Raw genomic sequence first — 22141 nt, forward strand, 5'->3', positions numbered from 1 at the left:
TACGCGCAAAATACCAAAAGTTTCTGTACAGATTTTGGACGCTAAACAGCCTTAAATAAAGTCCTAATTTGCTACTGTAAACTGTCTCCATCTTAAATCACAAAGCTCAAGTGCTGCACCTTTCAGCAAAGCTGAGAAAATGATATACGTATAAAATAAAGGAAATAGGATAAGAAAGTATTCCATTATTAAAAAAGGAGCACTTGAATCCCTTGCTTCTAAACGCTATCAAATTCATCAATCTTCAAAACCCACATCAAAAATATCTTTTTTCTTTCCATTTACGTCCTGATTTCAAAAAGACTCGATTTTTTTTTTTTAACCAAGAATCTTGTTTTGAGAAGCAAAAGACTCCATTTTTGTTTGCGTTGTTCAAGTTTCATTGCTTAGGAAAAGGGGGTTTGTAGTATTTGTGTAAAGATCGAGTGATTCTTGATTTCAGCTAAGCATAATAAGAATGGAACCCCCAAGGGGGTTTCTTACTTCTTTGTGGAGCTTCATATGTTTCTTACCATACTTCATTGGCCTTCTTATTCTCGGTGTCTTGAAAGGTTCTTCTTCAATTTACACTGTTGTCTCTTCTTTCCTTTTCTTAATTTCAATTAACATACATCTGTTCTTGTTTTGTACTACTCTAATCCCGTATCATATGTGCATTTATCCCCCTTTTCTTTGTTTTGTCCCCTTGCCTAGCTCCACTGTTTTTTTCGCAGAACATTCTTCAATACTTAAAGGGGTCGTTGGTTGCTTGTTAGAAAGTAGATTATTGATGTATTATACTAGTACCATGTTTGGTATGCATTTTAGTTGTTATATCTAAAATTTCGCACACTAAATTATTACTCCCTCTGAATAAAAAAAATTGTCCATTTAACTTTTTTTTTGGGTCAAAATAAGTGTCCATTTATTAAATCAAGAACAATTAACCTTATATTTTCAGATTTGTCCTATTAATTATTATGTGATTAAATTTCAATACTTATTTAATTAGGAATAATTTAGTCAATTTATATTTTTTTTTTTAAAGTGAGTAGTTTCTTAAAGGTATGCAAATGATTAAATGAATATTTTTTTTTTATTAGGAGGGAGTACTATTATAGTAATATTCATTGGGGCAAGTGAAGTTAGTCTCAAAATGGGATAATTCAATGTTGAAGAATTTTGGACATGTCGGCCGGGCTGACAACTCTAGATATTTCGTAATGTTTTTGCCCTTTTCTCCGTTCAACTAGACGGTCTATGCCCGTGCTGTACATGGGTTCAACACTTTAGATTATAGTATATTTATGTGTATGTAGTTATTTTTGAATAGTGATAATACATATATATATATATAAAATATATATTATGTTCAAAACACGATTAATATAACATTATAGTTTGTGCTCCGTATCTAAAATTTTATTATATTAATGTTTGCTATGAACACAAAATCGATAAATTTATTAATACTTTTTAAAAGAGAAGACTTGTTTAAAAGGAAACTATTTTCTTCTCTTTGAGATAAAACAATAGCAATATTTAAGCATCAGTTGATACTTTCAATTTTAATTCGATTAATTTAAAGGTGTAAAATACTTATTATTTTTTATCAAATTTTGATTTGGACAATTCTAAATCAAATTATTAAATTAATTTTACATGTTTAAAACGAAACAAAGTAAAAATTGATTTTTTATTTAAACGAAGAAATACTATTTTTTAATTTTTGGTAAATATTCTCGGTTTAGCTCATTTTTCTTGTCATGTTGTCTTTTGCATGATTTTTTAAGAAAACGTCGATTACAATTATAATTTGACTAATTTACCTTATTCATTATTTGATCTCCATTTGATTTTTTTTTACGACATTAATGTCTTTTCACATTTATTAGAGTAAGAATAAAAATAAAAAAGTAATTAAATTCTATCTTATTTTAAAATATAAATATTTTAAGTATATTTATTTTTGTAAACATAACAAATAAATGAGATGGCGGAATAGCAGATACAACAGTTTAATATCTAGATTAGATCTCAGGCTAATATAAAAAAAAAATTGTATGGTTTGACTATTTAATCTTTTGAAGAAAAGTAATTTCATTTGCTCCCACTAATGAATTGATACGCACATGACAATGAATCCATCATTATTGACTTAATGAGATACTTTGGAAATTACATGAATATTGTTTGATTTTTTAATATGGAGTACACTTTTTTTTTTTTTACATTAGTAATTTGCACTATATATATATATATATATATACTATGTTCAAAACACGATTAATATAACATTAGTTTGTACTATTTTTATGCATATAATATATATACATATACTATGTTCAAAACACAATTAATATAACATTGTAGTTTGTACTCCGTATCTAAAACTTTATTATATTAGTGTTTACTATGAATATAAAGTCTGCACTTTTTTTTTTACATTATTTTTTTTAATATGGGGTTCACATTTTTTTTTTGATATTACTTGATTTTGTTAATATGGAGTCCACTTTTTTTTACAGTGAGTTTAGATATGGTGGGATTCATTTTTTTTTATATTGCTTGATGTCGTTTAGTATGGGGTCCATCCTTTATGCGGTGCATTTTTTTTTGGAAATTATTAGTTTGTACTATTTTTATGCATAGAATATATATACATATACTATGTTCAAAACACGATTAATATAACATTGTAGTTTGTGTTCCGTATCTAAAACTTTATTATATTAGTGTTTGCTACGAATATAAAGTCTGCACTTTTTTTTTTAACATTATATTTTTTTTAATATGGAGTTCACTTTTTTTTTTTTTGATATTGTTTGATTTTGATAATATGAGGTCCACTTTTTTTTTTCCCATGAGTTTGGAGATGGTGAGTTTCATTTTTTTCTTCCTTTTTTTTTATTGCTCGGTGTTATTTAGTATGCTCCCCCCCCCCCCCCCCCCCTCCTTTTTTTTTAAGGGACAACGGACGACGAAGCAAGGGTCTAAACCCATGCTTTATATAGTTTTTTTATATTGCTTGGTGTTGTTTAGTATGAGGCCCACCCTTTTGGACATTATTAATATATATATATATATATATATACTATGTTCAAAACACAATTAATATAACATTGTAGTTTGTGCTCCGTATCTAAAACTTTATTATATTAGTGTTTGCTACGAATACAAAGTCTGCACTTTTTTTTTGACATTGTTTGTTTTTTTAATATGGGATTCACTTTTTTTTTTATATTGCTTGATTTTGTCAATATGTGATACTATGTTCAAAACACGATTAATATAACATTGTAGTTTGTGCTCCGTATCTAAAACTTTATTATATTAGTGTTTGCTACGAATACAAAATCTGCACTCTTTTTTTTGACATTGTTTGTTTTTTTAATATGGGATTCACTTTTTTTTTATATTGCTTGATTTTGTTAATATGGAGTCCACCTTTTTTTTTCCCGTGAGCTTGGAGATGGTGGGTTCCACTTTATTTACTTTTTTTTTTAAATATTGGTTGGTGTTTAAAATGGGGACCACACTTTTTTTTAAATGCTTAATTGGTTGGTGTTTTTTTGAATTTTTTAATATTGATTGGTGTTTAATATGGGGACCACACTTTTTTTTTTAAAAGTATGTTAAGTATGTTGTTGTACAATAATTTCATTTGCTTCCACTAATGGGTTGATACGCATGTGGCAATAAATCCATCATTATTGATTTAATTGTTTGATTTTCTAAGCACTTTTGTATTTTAAGTATGTTGCTGTACAGTAATTTCATTTGCTCCCTCTAATGGGTTGATACGCATGTGGCAAGAATCCATCATTATTGATTTAATTGTTTGATTTTCTAAGCACTTTTTTTTAACATTGTTTATTTTTTTAATATGGGATTCACTTTTTTTTTTTAATATTGTTTGATTTTGTTAATATGGGATCCATTTTTTTTTCCCGTGAGTTTGGATGCGGTGGGTTTCACTTTTTTTTTTTATTACTGGTTGGTGTTTAATATGGGGCTCACAATTTTTTTTAAAAATATTAGAATGCTTAATTGATTGGTGTTTTTTTGAATTTTTTAATAGTGATTGGTGTTTAATATGGGGACCGCATTTTTTTTTAAGTATTTTAAGTTTGTTGCTGTATAATAATTTCATTTGCTCCACTAATGGGTTGATACGCATGTGACAATAAATCCATCATTATTGATTTAATTGTTTGATTTTCTAAGCACTTTTGTATTTTAAGTATGTTGCTATACAATAATTCCATTTGCTCCCTCTAATGGGTTGATACGCATGTGGCAAGAATCCATCATTATTGATTTAATTATTTAATTTTCTAAGCACTTTTTTTTAACATTGTTTATTTTTTTAATATGGGATTCACTTTTTTTTTTTTTTTTTAATATTGCTTGATTTTGTTAATATGGGATCCACTTTTTTTTTTTCCGTGAGTTTAGATGCGGTGGGTTTCACTTTTTTTATTTTTTATTACTCGTCGGTGTTTAATATGGAACATATTATACTTTTTTTTTTTTAAATATTAGTAGTTGTTTAAAATATGCGGGCCCACAATTTTTTTTTGGGCCCACGAACGGACGACGAAAAGGTGCCCCAAACCCACATTTCTATATAGTAGTAAAGTAATATTTTGTGGCAATCTTTTTATTTCCGGAATATTTCAAAATGTTTGATATTATTCCATTTATATAATGTTTTCACACACTTAAAAATTATATTCAACTTTGATACCATAATTCTATTAGAACTTTCAACAATCACTATAATTGTTTTCACTATCACAACATTACTAATATTAAAATATAATATCAGTATAGATTTCAATGATGTTCTTTTAGCAACCAACACGTACATCATTAATCAAACATTTGAATTATTAGAGTGAATTTGAAGTCTTATGGGTCACCAAACAAAAAATATTGTCGTATTTAGAAATCAAACTCGGAGTATACGCGCAAGCAAAATACCAAAAGTTTCCGTATAGATTTTGAACGCTAAAACAACCTTAATCAAGTCCTAATTTGCTACTGTAAACCGTCTCCATCTTAAATCACAAAGCTCCAGTGCTGCACCTTTCAGCAAAGCTGAAAATGGTATACGTAAAAATAAAGGAAATAGGATAATAAAGTATTCCATAATTAAAAAAGGAGAAATGATAAAGTATTCCATTATTAAAAAAGGAGTACTTGAATACCTTGCTTCTAAACGCTTTCAAATTTGCTTTTTCTTCTTTTCCACAAGCTCCAAAAGTTATTGGTATCTACTTCATTCCCAATAATTTGACAGTTAACCAACTTTTTAATTCATCAATCCTCAAAACCCACATCAAAAATATCTTTTTTCTTTCCATTTTACGTCCTGATTTAAAAAAGACTCGATTTTTTTAAACCAAGAATCTTGTTTTGAGAAGCAAAAGACTCCATTTTTGTTTGGGTTTTCCAAGTTTCATTGCCTGTGAAAGGGAGTTTGTAGTATTTGTGTAAAGATCGAGTGATTCTTGATTTTAGCTAAGCATAATAAGAATGGAACCCCCAAGGGGGTTTCTTGCTTCTTTGTGGAGCTTCATCTGTTTCTTACCATACTTCATTGGCCTCCTTATTCTTGGTGTCTTGAAAGGTTCTTCTTCAATTACAACTACTATTTACACTCACTCTGTCTCTTCTTTCCTTTTATCAATTTCAAATTAGTAGCATACATTTTCTCTTATTTTGTGCTACTGTTATCCTGTATCATATGTGCATTTATCCCCCTTTTCTTTTTCTTTCTTCTCCCCCCCCCCCCCCCCCCCCCCCCCTCCTTAGCTCCACTTCATCGATGCAGACTTAGTTAAAGATAGGGCACAATGGAAGAAAAAGATTCGTATAGTTGATAGGCTCATAGCTACTAGTGGAGGATAGGTTTTACAATTGTTATGAAACTTTTTTAATTTTATTATTATTATTTTAACGTATTTTTCACTTTTATTTATTTAGTATGATATGATATGAGCTTAAATGAAGAAATGAAGATTCATATAGCCGACTCCAACTTGTTGGGACTGAGACATAGTTGTTGTTGTTTCCTAGCTCCACTCTATCTTTTTGCAGAATGTTCTTCAATCCCTTGTTACTCTGTATTAGGGTTAGTATTGTTCCAGAGCTATTCTATTTGATTTTGAATAGAAATAACAGGTTTGTGCTACTTACTCTTTGCAGGTGTCATTTTGTGCCCTTTGATCCTCATTATAGTCACAGTTGGAAACTCTGCTCTTATTTTGGGTCTTTGGCCAGTGCACCTGTTCTATACATTTTACTGTCTATGGAGGTGAATTCTTTAGCTATTTTTGTCATGGTTAACCTCATGTATTCTAAAAATATTCTTTAGTGACTTCCATCTTGTTTGATGAATTGCAGCACAAAACAACTAGGTCCAGCTTTAAAACTTGTGTTAAGCATATGTGTCCTTGTTATTTTACTTTTTTGGCCGTTGATTGGATTTGCAAGCAGCGTTGTTGGCGGGGCTGCTTATGGCTTCCTTTCACCAGTGTTTGGCACTTTTCAAGCTGTGGGTGGAAAGAGGACTAATGCCTTCTTTCACAGTATATATGTATGTCTTAATGGTTCCTATTTCGTACACTGTCGATATGTCATCTCTCGTTTTGCCCTTCGAGTTTGTTAATTGCTTCATTGTTAATGGTAGGATGGGACTTGGGACACAGTGAAAGGAAGCTTTACTATTGTTAGGGATCTGAGGGATGTTTTATACCATTCCTACTTTTCAATCATGGATGATTTGCGACTTCAAGGACCTCCTGGTGATAAATATTATGAGATCAGGTCAATATTTCATCTATTTTCACTTCTGCTTCAGGATCATTGTCAAAACTCCATCTTTCCCCTTTTGTTTGATGCATTTTTCGTATTAGTTCATCCCAAAAGTATGTCCCTGTTACTAAATTGGCAAACTATACGAAAAGAAACATAAGAGTATATACTTACTGTTTATAGCATCTTTATACCTCTTTACATGTTCCATCTATTCTGCTAACATAGGTCTACCAAAACAAACTCAACAACGCTGTCAACAATTTTTAAAATCAGTAAAGGGTCAAGTTAGGTCATACAAAACCTTAAAACACTTATTTAGTTACTCTTAATTCTAAAAAAACGAAACACATCATGCTACAGATGCATTAGTCTAAGTTGCATGTTGTCGGTCTTTGCACTTAAGATATTAGCATTTAAAAATTCTCCTGTTTTTCTTAACAAAATGGTTCTTCGATTTTCATGGATTCAACTTATGCTGTTTAGCTGCAAGCATATGTTGGGGTTTGGCTGGGTAATTATTCTTCATGAGAGATTTACTCTTTGCTCAGAAGTTACTTTGCAATCTATTGCAGGTTGCTTTATATTCCTTTGGCGCTAATAGCTGTGGCACTAGGACTCCTGGTTGACATACCGACGATCATAGTAATTGCTGCCTGCAAATTCCCTTACATGCTTATCAAGGGGTGGCGACGTTTGTTTCATGATTGTATAGGTCGGGAAGGACCTTTTCTAGAGACAATCTGTGTCCCATTTGCTGGTCTTGCTATCTTACTCTGGCCACTGGCTGTTGTTGGTGCATTCATTGGATCAATGTTATCAAGTATCCTGCTGGGTGCTTATGCAGGAGTAGTTGTATATCAGGTTAACTTCCTTTTTTGCTTCAAGGACCTCAAAATTGCCTCTTGTGTTTTATACATTTCCTTAACTGCTAAAGTTTTACCATTGCCTTCTACTTCAGGAGTGTTCTCTTTGGTTAGGGCTTTGCTATATTGTTGCTTCCTTGTCCATATATGATGAATATAGCAATGATGTGCTAGACATGCCAGAAGGGTCCTGCTTTCCTAGGTTCTGATAACTACAACCTTTAAACCTCCATACCTGTGATAATTGACCAAACTATATTTGTAGCCTATTTGGTCGAACTTCTAAAATCAGCTTGTTTTGAAAAGTGCTTTTCAAAAAAGTACTTTTGGTGAGAAGCGGTTTGTGTTTGGCTAATCAATTTGAAAAATACTTTTGAGCAACGATTAGTGTTCGGAGCAACAATTAGAGTTCGGCCAAGCTTTTAAAAGTGCTTTTCAAAAAAAGTACTTTTGAGGAGAAGCTACTTTTTTCTACTTCTCAAAACAGCTTCTGCTTCTACTCAAAAGCACTTTTTTTTCTCCTAAAATCTTGGCCAAACACCTCAACTTTGAAACAAAAGCACCTTTTTGAGGGGGAGAAAACATTTTTGGCCGGGGAGAAGCTTGGCCAAACAGGCTATTATTTTCAAATAATTTTGATAGTTGCCATATATCTGGTATTCATACAGGCCTCAGTACAGAAAGAAGACTGCATCAAGAACCAGCTCTCGTGCAGCTTCATTCTCAAGGCCTGATTCTTTCAGAAATCCACCATCTCGTACAAACTCCATCAATGCCCCCATGGTCGAGTTGAAGCCCCTTGAGGTATACTTAGTTATTTGCTTTTGTGATGCTTCACCAGTACCTGGCTGTGAAATTTGGTGCTAATTTGCGCTCCACATATATTACTACTGTAGCTTCTTGATGGCCTATTCAAGGGCTGTCAACGTCATGGTGAGATGATGGTATCTAAAGGAGTAATTACACAAATAGACATTGAAGATGCCAAGTCTAATAAAGACAGTGGTCAAGTCATTAGCATTGGTTTGCCTGCCTATTGCATCCTTCAGACCCTTATACAATCTGCCAAAGCCAACAGTGATGGTATCTTGTTAAGTAAGTCGAATATGCAAGTTTGACCATTTAATACTGAATTATAAAAAAGGATTGTTCATATAAACCTTCTTTTAATGCAGACGATGATGGCACAGAAGTAACTAGCTCAAACAGGCCTAGAGATACATTCTATGAGTGGTTTCTCAATCCACTCTTGATCATCAAAGACCAGATCAAAGCTGAAAATCTTTCCGACAGCGACGAGGAGTACCTTGGCAAATTGGTTTTGTTTAGTGGTGATCCTGAGAGGTTGAGGAATTCAAATATTGGATCACCACCTGAATCTGAACTGAGGCGAGCTGAGTTTGAGGCGTTAGCTCGAAGGTGAAATACAGAATCCTGATTTTGTTACCACTCATGGCATTCTGATTTTTGTATTAACTCTCCTGATTTTGTCATGAAGACTACGAGGCATCACAAAATCTATATCAAGATATCCAACATTCAGGCGCCGGTTTGAGAGTAGCATGAAGATTATCTTAGAAGAACTGGCCAAGAAGCATGGTGATAGTAGACAATCAGAAGAATCAGGACCTCAAAAAGTTTCCAGGTCAAAAAGCATGTTTGCTCGCATGCTTAGCGAGAAATCTTTCAGGACCAGAAACGGCAAGAATGGATATGATCAAGAAGCTCAACTGGTAGAATCTACTGACAGAGATGTTGAAATTCAATGATAATATGTATAGTATTAACCATTTTCTTCTGTGTAGCTTCGATATAGATGTTAAAATCTTTTTTGTCCTTGATGAGATGATTGGATTTGCTTGAGAATCCTAGCAGGAATGGGGTTAGGATGATATCTTCTCTGCTGATGCTTTAGAATGAGCATGTTGTAAAATTGGCAAGGAAGTAAGCCTTCCTCTTTTTTTTTTTTTTTTTTTTTTAAATTTAAAGATAAAACTTTCTTCTTCCTTATCCCTCTATAGCGGTAGAAACTACCATGGTTTGCTTAATCTGTTTCTGCTCTTTCAGTCAACAGGTTTAGATTGAAAGAAAGAAGGGCATGAATTTGACAGCTTGTTAGCTTTAATTAGTTCTTGCTACTGCAAATGAATTGTATAACTAGGACAAAGTTCATGAATCTGTGTGCACCTTAGATAAAACTTTCCTTTTTTCCCCCTCTTTAGAGGTAGAACAAGGCTGAGAAAACCTTCAAATGATCTTAGCCAATGTTTTCAATGCATGCACTTGTAGAAAACCTCACTCAATTTCCAAATGATCTGATTAATCACAGGAGTAATATTTTGATCTAGTTACGAAAAATACAAATTAGCAAATCATGTAAGGGTACTCCATTGGTTCATAGGAGTAGACGCCATACTGAAAATTCATTCTGCAACATCAAACTCAAAGAATGAATATAAACCAAGTCATTTAATTTACTTGCCCTGGAAAATGGTTCTTTTGGCTAGACGTATTAGAGAATTGAGAACTAGAATTTCTTTTAGACCGCTCTTGATTCAAACAGCCTACAACTAAAAATGCAACAAGAATGACGTCTGGCCTTGTTTAATGAGAACGAAATCAACAAGGTTCTTGTTGCATTACCAGAACTAGCATTACCCAATTGGAAACAGAAACAGAAAGAAGAAGATATGAATTCAGCTAATCAGACTTAAGATATGAGATATTGGGATCAGGCGAGGAAGGTTCTTTCTATTCCTTCTTTCTGGAGTCATTCATCTGTCCTCTCTTCCGGATTCCAATACAGAACTTCAGACGCCAAGCATCAACAATTGATTCTGGCAATGAGTACAGCAAACCCCACAGAAGAGAATGGGGCCAGTAAGGTGTGCATCTTGGGTCATGACCTATCCATTCCAAGGCAGCCCGAGCATAACCATCAGTTGAGGGAACAAAAAATGAAGATCTTTTGATCGTCGCCATTTTTGTTGCCACATACAATGGCACCTATATTTGGAAACCAAGAATAGTGTTTGCATCAGCGGAAAACAACAACATAAAATGGAGTATGTCAGGATGTCCTTCAACTTTAACAAGAGCCTATTCAGTCCATTTTCATGAAGTTGAACTAGATGCCAACAGACAAGTTCATTCACTATCGGAAAAATCACTCCAAATGCTTAATAATAATAAAAGGGCAAATTGAAAAGGTAAAATTTTAATTTATACATATCAACATAACAAGACTTCAGACACCCGCTTATTTTCCTGGAGAACATTTTCCTTCATACTGAACACACCCTCAATGTCATAATATCCGTGAATCTAACAACCCCCCTCCCCCCCCCCCCCCCCCACCCCACCCCCAACACACACTTTCCCTTAAAAAGAGACTGATCATTTAAATCTTCTTTTAATGCAGACGAATATGGTAGTGAAGTAACTAGCACAAACAAGCCTATAGATACATTCTCTGAGTGGTTTCTCAATCCACTTTTGAACATCAAGGACCAGATCAAAGCTGAAAATCTTCCTGACAGCGACGAGGAATACCTTGACCAATTGGTGTTGTTGAGTGGTGATCCTGAGAGGTTGAGGAATTCAAATATTGGATCACCACCTGAATCTGAACTGAGGCGAGCTGAGTTTGAGGCGTTAGCTCGAAGGTGATAATCATTTGTTTTCCCGTGAAATCCAGAATCCTGATATTGTTACCACTCATGGCATTCTGATTTTTGTATTAACTCCTCCTGTTTTTGTCATGAAGACTACGAGGCATCACCAAATCGATATCAAGATTTTCAACATTCAGGCGCCGCTTTGAGAGTAGCATCAAGATTATCTTAGAAGACCTGGCCAAGAAGAATGGTGATAATTCAGGACCTCAAAGAATTCCCAGGTCGAAAAGCATGTTTGCTCGTATGCTTAGAGAGAAATCTCAAAACCAGAAATGGCAAAAATGGATACGATCAAGAGGCTCAACAGGCTACTGACAGAGATGTTGAAATTCAATGAAAATATGCATAGTATTAACCATTTTCTGGTACGTAGCTTCGGTATAGCTGTTAATCTTTTTTCCCTTGTTGAGATGATTGGATTTGCTTGAGAATCCTAGCAGGTATGGGTTAGGATGATATATTTTCTGCTGATGCTTTAAGAATGAGCATGTGTTGTAAAATTGGCCAAAGGAGTAACCTTCCTTTCTTTTTTTTTTAATTTAAAGATAAAAGTTTCCTCTTCTTTTATCTCTCTATAGAGCTAGAAACTAGTATGCTTTGCTTAATCTGTTTCTCCACTTTCAGTCAACAGGTTAAAATTGAGCCGAGAGTCCATTGGAAACAACCTCTCTACCTTACACAAGACAGGAGTAACGTTTGTACACTAGGGCCACTTGTGAGATCACACCGTGTGTTGTATGGGCACGAATTTGACAGCTTTAATTAGTTCTTCCTGCTGCAAATAAATTATATTCTTGGACAAAGTTTTCTCCCCTCTTTGGAGATAGAACAAGGCTGAGAAAGTACCATCACAATAATTTAGCCAATGATTTCAAAACATGCACTAGTAGGAAACCTCAGTCGATCTTCAAATGATCTGATAAATCACAGGAGTAATATTTTGAAATAATTATAGTAAAATAAAATTAGCAAACCCAGATCATGTAAGGGTACTTCCGTGGATCATAGAAGTAAACACCATACTGAAAAACCATTGTGCAATATCAAACTCAATGAATAAATACAACAAAGTCATTTTAATTTACTTGCCCTGGAAAATGTTTTTTTTTTGGCTAGATTAGAGAATTGAAATTTCGAACTCTTTTAGGCAGCTCTGGATTCAAACAGCCTACAACTAAAAATGCAACAAGAATGACATCTGGCCTTGTTTAATGAGAACGAAATCAACAAGGTTCTTGTTGCATTACCAGAACTAGCACTACCCAATTGGAAACAGAAACAGAAAGAAGATAGCTGATCAGACTTAAGATATGAGATATTGGGATACGGCGAGTTTTTCTATTCCTTCTTTCTGGAGTCTTTCATCTGTCCTCTCTTCCGGATTCCAATGCAGAACTTCAGACGCCATGCATCAACAATTGATTCTGGCAATGAGTACAGCAAACCCCACAGAAGAGAATGGGGCCAGTAAGGTGTGCACCTTGGATCATGACCTATCCATCCCAGGGCAGCTCGAGCATAACCATCAGTCGAGGGAACAAAAAATGAAGATCTTTTGATTGACGCCATTTTTGTTGCCACATACAAAGGCACCTATATTTGGAAACCAAGAATAATGTTTGCATCAGCGGAAAACAAGAAAATGTAATGGAGTATGTCAGGATGTCCTTCAACATTAACAAGACCCTATTCAATCCATTTGTTCATGAAGTTGAACAAGATGCCAACAGACAAGTTCATTCACTATCGGAAAAATCCCTCCAAATGCTTAATAATAATAATAAAAGGGCAAGTTGAAAAAGTAAAATTTTAGTTTATACATATCAACATAAGAAGACTTCAAAAACCCACTTATTTTTCTGAAGAACATTTTCCTTCATACCGAACATACCCCCTCCTGCTCTTCCCCAACACACACTTCTCCCGTATTAGCCTCACATGTCCGTCCATAATGAACAACTAGCAACAGTAAACTCTTCAACCAAACACCCAATAGTGGTGCCATTTTAAGACTATTTTGGTGTGCTCCTAAAATTTGCATTTCGTGTTGTAGAATAATATATCAAGAAGCAAAAGACAGATGAATCCAGGGCATTAGGACATAACACACAAGTAGTGAACTTCACATGGGAATAGTACTCTAGCATAAAAAGTTATGATTACAACTTTCAAAATTGACAAGAAAATGGATAAAAAGCCAGTAAATCCAAATGATCATCATTTGAGGCATCCAGAGAACTGATTAAAAGCCAGTAAAGCCAAGGGCATAACATATACCTGACATTGCACATCAATTCCACTCTTCTTGTACTCTACATAGAGGCATCTTGAGAACTGATCAATGTATCTGAAAAATAGATCCAAAAAAGTTCAAGGCAGCACAAAAGAATATTAGGGAACAGCTACTATGTCATGCTTAAACATCCAAGGCTTACTAAAAGTATAATACATCGTCATATTAAAAACGAGGAACCAGTAGGAAATGTAAATCTGTCATCAACGCCTCAAATTAGCTTAAAGGCCACAATGAATTTCACCTGATGAATATCAAAGTTTTCTTTAGTACCGGAAAACAATTCCACCCCCTTTTCATTTTCAGTGTCATTATTTTCTTTATAGTACATTCTACTACTAGATCACTAAAGCTATCTTTCATTGGTGCAATCTTCAAGTTGATCTCTTTTTTAAAAATAGAGGATATCAAGATTCATGTCGTCCAATGGTACAGTAGATTTCTAAAATGAGGATGCCTCAATTAGCTAAGTGAACAGGAACTGCTAAAGTAACGAAATCATCAGATCTCAAGTCAAATTTTAGTCTTTGGAAATCCATCCATATGCACACAAATTTAATTTTACATGTGTACATTAACATGAATATCAACTCTTATAGTTTATATATGCAAGATTTTTTTTTTTTTAACCAATTCTTAATTAGCTTCAAAGTCTATCAACTTATGTACAATTTTACTTTTTTCTACTATGTTTCAACACAAGGTGCAATCATTTGCCATCATTCAATCCAAAAGGGACCTCAAAACAAATAATAGTCTAAGATTTAGTGTTTGGAAAGCTATCCATATGCACACAAGTTTAATTTTACAAGTGTAAACTAACATGAATATCAACTCGTATAACTATATGCAAGATTTTTTTACCAATTCTTAATTAGCTTCAAAGTCTATCAACTTATGTTTAAATTTTACTTCATTTGGCATCATTCAATCCAAAAGGGACCTCAAAACAAACAATAGTCTAAAATTTAGTAATTCGAAATCCATCCATATGCACACAAATTTAATTTAACATGTGCACATTAACATGAAAATCAACTCTTACAGTTGTATGCAAGATTTTTTCCATTTTTAGTTGGCTTCAATGTCTATCAACTTATGTATAACTTTTACTTTTTCCTAATAAGTTTCAACTTACGGTGCAATCATGTGCTATCATTCAATCCAAAAGGGACCTCAAAACAAACAAAAGGGCAGCCCGGTGTACTAAGCTCCCACTATGCACGGACAATAGTTTAAAATTTAGAATTTGGAAATCTTCCCATATGCATATAAATTTAATTTTCCATGTGGACATTAACATGAATATCAACTCATATAGTTATAATACTTATATGCAAGATTTTCTTACCATTTATTAGTTAGCTTCTTAGTCTATCAACTTATGTATAACTTTTTGCTTTTTTTCTAATAAGTTTCAACTAGGGTGCAAAAGTTATCTAACATTAAAAAAAAAAGAAGACTAGATTTCTATAAATTAGAGAGGGAAAACAGCTCAACTTACGCTTTAGTCGCGGCATAAACAGCATACAAGGGATCAGAAGGGATAACAATGGCAGCACCAGAACCAATATTAACAATTGCTCCTCTTTTCCTCTGAACCATACCAGGCAAAACAGCTTGAGTAACCTTTGTAGTTCCTTCCACATTAACTTTAATCAAATCAGCCAATAACTTATCATCCACTTCATGGAAAAACCTAGCATAAGGATAACTAACCCCAACGTTGTTAATCAAAACCCCAATATCTAATCCTTCAATTATCTCCTTAATCTTCTTAACCCCTTCATCCAAATCACCAGAAAAATCAACAACCACTGTTTTAATCTGGATTTTCCCATATTTAGCCTTAATTGATTCAAGAACATCATTTAATTTATCAGGGTTACGACCCACAAGAACTAAATTAAGACCCTTTCTTGCTAATTGAAAAGCAAAGGCTTTTCCAATACCATCTGTAGGTCCCGTAACAAGTGCCCAAGAACCATATTTCTTGAGATTTTTTGCAGGTCTAAGGAAATTAACATAGACCCATTTGAGAACAATGATTGAAAAGCATAAGACTTTTAAAGAACCTAAAGAAAGAAGCAAAAGAAGCCATATTGGCTGAGATTTGAGCTGATGATAGATGCAAGTCTCCATGTGTGACTGGAACAGAAAGATTGGGTTTTTTTTTAGCTATATATAGATCTAAAGATTGGATTTTTGAGCGTTAAAATCGATGGGATTTGAAGATTATTAGTGCAATGTAAATGCACATGGTTAGGCACAGCTAGAAGAATGGAACAGAGCAACTGATAAACACAAGTGTAAAAGAGTAATAATTATGGTTAGGGAGAGGCAGGCAGTTGGGAATTTAATAGGGCGGCCGAAAAGGCTATTATTATTTCGAAAGTCGACACTAAGATTTACATTTTGGAAGGTATGGTTTGTTGAAGTAGATGAACAAACGTGCCTTTAGGCTTAGGTAATCTAACTCCTCCAATTTATAATGTTAAGGTATAGTTCTTTTCAGAAGAATTAACTTAAATATATGGGTCCAATCCACCGTCTAAATTAAATATATTTAGTGAATGTATAATATATGTATAATTTATATATAACACGTATATAATCGTGTATGATTTATATACTATACGGTTAAAAAAAAAAATAGTGAATTCGGCTTTGTGTAAAGACAGGGGCCAGCTAGCCTTCGGATTATGAGTTTGACAGAACCTGATAGTTTGGCGCAGACTCTATATTTATTTTAAAAATTTACTTAATATGTATAAATAATTTATCAAAAACCTAATAACGTTCTTATTTTAGAATCTAGAATCTCTAAATTCAATATTTTAGCTCTGCCTCAAGATCCCTTCTTTTCTAGTAGAAGCCAAATTTTCCTTCGGTGCTGTGTTTATAATTTCCCTACATCTTTTGTTCAATTTTTGTGATCTCACGATTCATTATTTACCTTTACACTTATTCTACTTTGTTTTATTGTATTAAATCATACAATATATCTACAAATTTTTTAAACAATTTATAGTCGGATTACATTTATGAATGAATAAACAAATAGACTTCTCTTGAAAATTTGAAAATAGAGGTGATAAACGAGTGAATTGAGTCAAATTAATAAATAGATTGTGACTTAATAGTTATCCAAAAAAATTAATTGGGTCAAAATTGATTGAGATAAAATGGTTCAAACCCAACCAGTTCAACATGACCAAACATACCTTCCTTTCTTTTATTTTTAATTAAAAAAGAAAGTGAACGTTAACGTACAATTATTAGCTTAAGTTCTTTAAATATAAATAATTCTCAATTACTCTCCGAATTTGGTTTTGTATGAGTTTGGATTGGATTTTAACTCGTTGATTTACACTATCTGATCTTGAAACAGGTGAAAATTCAGGCCCTTTTATAATTGGGCAAGTTAATTGATATATGTGGGTTGATTTTGCTATGTTAAACCCTCCCCCTTTCTAGAAACCCCTACCCTAAATTCATTATTTTAGATAACGCTTGCGGGTTAACAAAAAAAAAAAAAAAAAAAAAAGAGAGAGATATAGTGGGGTAAGTTCATGGTAACTATTTGGGATATCGCAGCCACTAAGCCCACCACCCTCACGTTTCCATTTTTTCCTCCCACACGCCCACGTTAATTACACTGTGCACGTATTATATATAACTGATTTAACAACTGTTCGCTATTAGACTAAACACAAATTAAAGACTTGTTCCTTGTAAGTTCAGTTCCTCATTATCATCACACATTGAAAAGAAAAAAAAAGTCTTAACTTCTCTCTAGCAGCTAGCCAAAATTTCCTCTATCTATCTGAGCTCTTTAATTGATTGCCTTGCCCCTGTGATTACTGATCATGGCCTTCACATGTTTTCGTAACGTGCTCATCATCTCAATATTAGTTACGACTTCTCTTCAATTCATGCATGTGTCATCCTTGGAATTCCAAGTTGGTGACACTACTGGTTGGGCTGTTCCTCCCGCAAATGTCACCAATTTCTACAACAATTGGGCTTCCCAAATGAGGTTCAAAATTGGCGACACCATCCGTAAGCATTTTAACTTACTTGCATCTTACTAGCAGCATAGCACAAATTAACTGACTTTTAAGTTACTACCATGTTATGTTTAGAGATTTTGCACACTGAACAGTAAGTACCCAATTTTGTACTTTATCTTGTTAAATTGACTTATAATAACTTGTCATGTACCATAGCATGCATGACATTTTACGAGCTTTTTAGTTCATCCGGTTAATTAAATTGACCTGCAACAACATAGTAGTATGTCACTTTTCATAGCTAATTAAGTCCGAGATGATAACTTGGAAAATTGCGTAAAAATTCTTTACAATATAAGTGTTTGTATATACGCTTATAAAAAGTCACTTTTAAAAAAAAAAAAAAAATAAGTAGTATAGTTCAATTGTTTGTAATATTTATATGTTACTTGCCATTTTTCAGTGTAACCAATTAGATAGTTAGTTGTAGTTAAATTTAATGTAACCCATGATATTACAAATTCTTTACACGACCACTATATAAAGATTAAAATTCCATCGTCATATAAATGTACAAGTTGTTATAGTTGTTGTGTAGATCTAAAGTCCTCTCGTTTGTTTTGCTTTGGCGATGGATTTAGGTTTCAAGTACAAGAAGGACTCAGTGATGGAGGTGTCAGAGAAAGAATACAAGAAATGCAACTCAACGCGCCCCCATTTCTTTTCCAACACAGGGAACACGATGTTCACGTTAGAGCATTCTGGTTATTTCTATTTTGTGAGTGGAGCAGCAGGACACTGTGAGAGAGGACAGCGAATGATCGTAAGGGTTCTGGTGCAAGATGTGATCGGTGAAGCTACTTCTGCAGCCTCAGCTACAACATTCATGTCATTGCCACTCTTTGAACAACTTTGTGCTCTTCAGCTTCTTGTCTTTCTTCTCGGTTCACTTGTCTACTAGCTAGTTAGATCTTTAATTTAACCAATTTGTTGCTGCTTTATGTTGAACTGCGTTTTGGGTTTTTGTATTGGTTAATTACTTAGGGGTACATTGTTTTTCTTCTGCATAGACACTTTGTGGGAATTGATTATTTTGAATTTCATCTAGATATATGTTTCAACTAGTCAATAAATTTGTGCTTCGCGCGGTATATTAGTGAACTAGGGATAATTCTTTTTTACAAATTTAATCAAAATTGGAAGATAATTTTTTTTTATCATTATACACAAAGTATATTAATATATAACCAAATCACAAATTTAAAAGTCATAATAAGAAATTTAAAATGCTTTTTCTTACTGTTTTTTCCATTGCTTTTCTTGTTTTTTTTTTATTTTAATTTTTTTGATATGCTTATCTAGCATTTCTAGAAAATCTGTTATTTCCCTCAACCCTCTTTTCTTTATTTCCCATTTTCATATTTCTCTGTTATTTTCTTCTTCTTTGTTTTGTTTCCTCTGCCTTACCAAATAGAAACTTTACTCCTTGCTCAACTTGAAGGAATACAAGTAGCCACAATGAAAAGGGTAGCAGTATTTAAGAGGTTTTGGTACGGTGTCCGTTAGTTTTTCTTAATGTAAAATGGTTAAGGAAAGATGATTTTAAGGGAAAACAAATTGAAAGAACCCTTTCAGGGGAAAGCACTAATAAAAGAAACGTTTTTAGTATTAGTTATAATAAAATAAATAAAAAGGGAGGAAATAGATAAATCGGAATCCTGATCATTGAAGCATGCCACGTATGCGGGGCTATGTCCTGCCTTTATATATAATATAACAATGAGTTCTATATAAGCAGAAGAAATAAAACTTTACCGAAAGATAAAAATGTAATACACTCTAAACTATAATCAATATTTATGTCACTCAAGCTTAATTTTTTTCGGCATATTGCAAGAACAACAGTCATTGAGTTATTATAGGAGGAGGTTCTGTTTTTCAATGAATAGCCTTCTGTAATAAACAAATTTACCTAATATATTTATGGGTTTATGATTCGGCTTAGCAGTGAGATTATGTTTATAACCTATTGATTGTTGAATTAATTTATATTGATCACTGTGAAATTTGTGTGGATCCAATTCCACACTGCGGATGTACCAACAGATCTTGTCGGGCATTTTTTGCGAACACTTCATACGAGTCACAATAAGCATGTCATGTTGGTCTGTTTTTTACTCAGAACAAAACTTGGTAAGTACCTGTTATCCAACTCTGCAGTAACGTCGGTACTTGGTAACAGCGATGGAGTGAACAAAGACGACTGAAATAAAAATCGAAAGTGCAAGTAAATGTAGCACATAAATGAAGATGACAATGGGAGAAGAACGTAAGGAAAGCATAAAGAAATTGAATAAACGTGAAGCAAGGGAACAATAGATTTTAAAATGTGAGAAGGAGCAATACATACATAGAGAGAGAGGGAGGGAAGGTTCTTTTTTTTTTTTTTTGCTCTGCATCACCTGCAACATTATTGGTTTTCCGACTTAGAATTCGAGTCATTTCCGCAAGCTGTGGGGGATGTCTCTTTGTTAGGGCATTTCTGCGAACACTTCATGGGCGTAAAAAATAAGCATGTCGTTTTGGTCTTTTTCTTTTCTCAGAATGAACTTGTAAGTAGTTTGTTATCCATTTCTGCAGTAATGCTGATAACAGTGATGGAGGGAATAAAAGACGAACTGATGTAAAAATCCAAAGCGGAAGTAAGTGTAACATGGTAAATGAAGATGGCAGTGAGGGTAGAAAGTAGATGTTATTAGCAAGGGAAATTCAAGAAATTGATCAAACTGTGATGGAAGAGAACGTTAGAACTTGTAAAAGAAGAGAAGAAACGATACATACACAGAGAGAGCGGGGAGAATAGAGTGAATTAAGAATAACTAATGGTAAGAAGCAGTTGAAATTTTTAAGCGGTGTCATTTCCGAATGGAATGCCGAAGGGTTTTCTTTAATTTTTTTCTTTGTGAAAAGCTAGGGTAAAAATCCAAAAATTTGTAAAAAAAGATAAATACAATTCCTGCATTTGTATTGCGCCACGTCAGCAGGACTTTGTCCTGCTTTTATATATATATATATGATTTATTTGACATTTGTTCTTTTTAAGTATGTTTAGAAAGTATGGTACGTTTCTATGTGAACTCTTTAATTTAAACTTTTTTCATCTTACATGCTTTGGTTTAAGACAGTAAGTTTTAAGAGTGTGTATACTTTTTCTATGCGTGCCTGAAGTCTTTTTTTTCTAACAGTGCACAATCAAAACCATCATATAAGACGAAAAGGAAGATCGTGATAGTTAACCATAAGTTCATCACCCCAAAACACTGAGCGTCTTGAAAGTTTCCTAGAATCGAAAAAGGGAGCATCTTTACAGTTTCAACTCTTAATTTCTTCTTTAAAGCTGCTAGAATTAAATCAAGAAGTAAAGATAAATAGACGAACACAAGGTATAATCTGGAATCATTAGTAGACGAATGGAAAATTGATCGGGTCTCTTGAGATTAAAGGCGCACATTTAAGGCTAAATTGAAGCTATTAACATACATTTTTAGAATCTGATATCATAACTATGGAGTGCAATATTGAAGCCAGGACGGATCACCTTCATATCCTGACTCGATTTTAGGAACACGAGGTACATCTTTAACAGAATTAGCAAGTGCTGCTGGCCTGCTCTGATCTTTAGTGCCTCCTCGTCGTCGTCTCTGGTAAGTAATTTCGTAGTGACACGAAAATTGTGCAGTATTCATCTGATCATGATCATTGACAGCGTGCACATTTACCTTGTCAAGAAAAATTGTATCAGAAATTAACAAGCCATGTTTAGCAGCATACACTTCCCATGCTCCTCCAATATGGTATTCACCCTTCTCAGTGTGCAATAATTTCATCTCCACCAAATTGTTTCCCACTGGATCAAACAAAGGCATGGCAATTTCTCCGCCCGCTCCAGGAAGAGGAAGATCACAGCCTAGATTTTCTTCTACGTCTTTCTTTGGTAGCTGTATGAACATTACACCTTTTATACCACCATATCTATACACAACTTGCGAACATAATTTAATTTGAACGATTGGTTCAATCTCTATTAATCCGGTACCACCACTACTATACGAATACCGTTCACACAACTTTTTTATATATAGGCTTTTAACATCAGCTCTAGACAAACGCCTTAGGAGTACAGGGTTATTCATGTCAATAGCTTTCTGGTCGTTAGTGTACCCGATTCGAAGGCCTAATTGCTGTGAAATCTCAAGTCGGACCAAATCCTTGTTAGCTTTCAACTTATTTTCCTTGACGAAGTCCCTCCATTGTCCAGTGAAATAGTAACATTCATTTTCATTTTCCCCATTATCGTGTACCAAATTGACTTTCCGTGTTTCTTCTCCAGCATCAACGCGACGATGTAATTTCAAACTCTGTATATAATGCGCCAGTCTCCTGGGAATCTCTAAGTGATCGCCAGTAATGTCATCTTCGCTTAATTGGCCA

The 22141-nt window shown here is 33.7% G+C and overlaps 3 protein-coding genes across 4 annotated transcripts; 2 read left to right on the forward strand and 1 right to left on the reverse strand.

The window, feature by feature from the left end:
* The first annotated feature begins 129 nt into the window (after window positions 1–129).
* LOC132621671 (uncharacterized membrane protein At3g27390-like) lies at window positions 130–9643 on the forward strand. 2 transcript variants are annotated; one of them, XM_060336011.1, is made up of 10 exons: window positions 130–551; window positions 6193–6301; window positions 6391–6583; window positions 6677–6813; window positions 7377–7665; window positions 7763–7869; window positions 8336–8471; window positions 8564–8762; window positions 8843–9086; window positions 9166–9643. In XM_060336011.1, the coding sequence occupies exons 1-10, from the start codon at window positions 458–460 to the stop codon at window positions 9434–9436; spliced, it is 1779 nt and encodes a 592-aa protein (XP_060191994.1). In that variant the 5' UTR covers window positions 130–457; the 3' UTR covers window positions 9437–9643. The 2 variants fall into 2 exon arrangements, with proteins under 2 accessions (XP_060191994.1, XP_060191993.1); XM_060336010.1 differs by lacking the exon at window positions 130–551 and adding an exon at window positions 5138–5614.
* Window positions 9644–12367: 2724 nt separating this feature from the next.
* On the reverse strand, window positions 12368–16103 carry LOC132621672 (very-long-chain 3-oxoacyl-CoA reductase 1). The gene is made up of 3 exons (XM_060336012.1): window positions 15142–16103; window positions 13622–13691; window positions 12368–12937 (listed from the first exon to the last, which is right to left on the reverse strand). The coding sequence occupies exons 1-3, from the start codon at window positions 15777–15779 to the stop codon at window positions 12683–12685; spliced, it is 963 nt and encodes a 320-aa protein (XP_060191995.1). The 5' UTR covers window positions 15780–16103; the 3' UTR covers window positions 12368–12682.
* An 892-nt stretch (window positions 16104–16995) lies between these two features.
* Window positions 16996–19288, forward strand: LOC132621673 (early nodulin-like protein 21). Its single transcript, XM_060336014.1, has 2 exons — window positions 16996–17699; window positions 18292–19288. Exons 1-2 carry the CDS (start codon window positions 17507–17509, stop codon window positions 18609–18611), a joined length of 513 nt encoding a protein of 170 aa, XP_060191997.1. The 5' UTR covers window positions 16996–17506; the 3' UTR covers window positions 18612–19288.
* Window positions 19289–22141: the final 2853 nt, after the last annotated feature.

This window comes from Lycium barbarum, chromosome 12, assembly GCF_019175385.1.
Source record: "Lycium barbarum isolate Lr01 chromosome 12, ASM1917538v2, whole genome shotgun sequence".
Classification (NCBI taxonomy): domain Eukaryota; kingdom Viridiplantae; phylum Streptophyta; class Magnoliopsida; order Solanales; family Solanaceae; genus Lycium; species Lycium barbarum.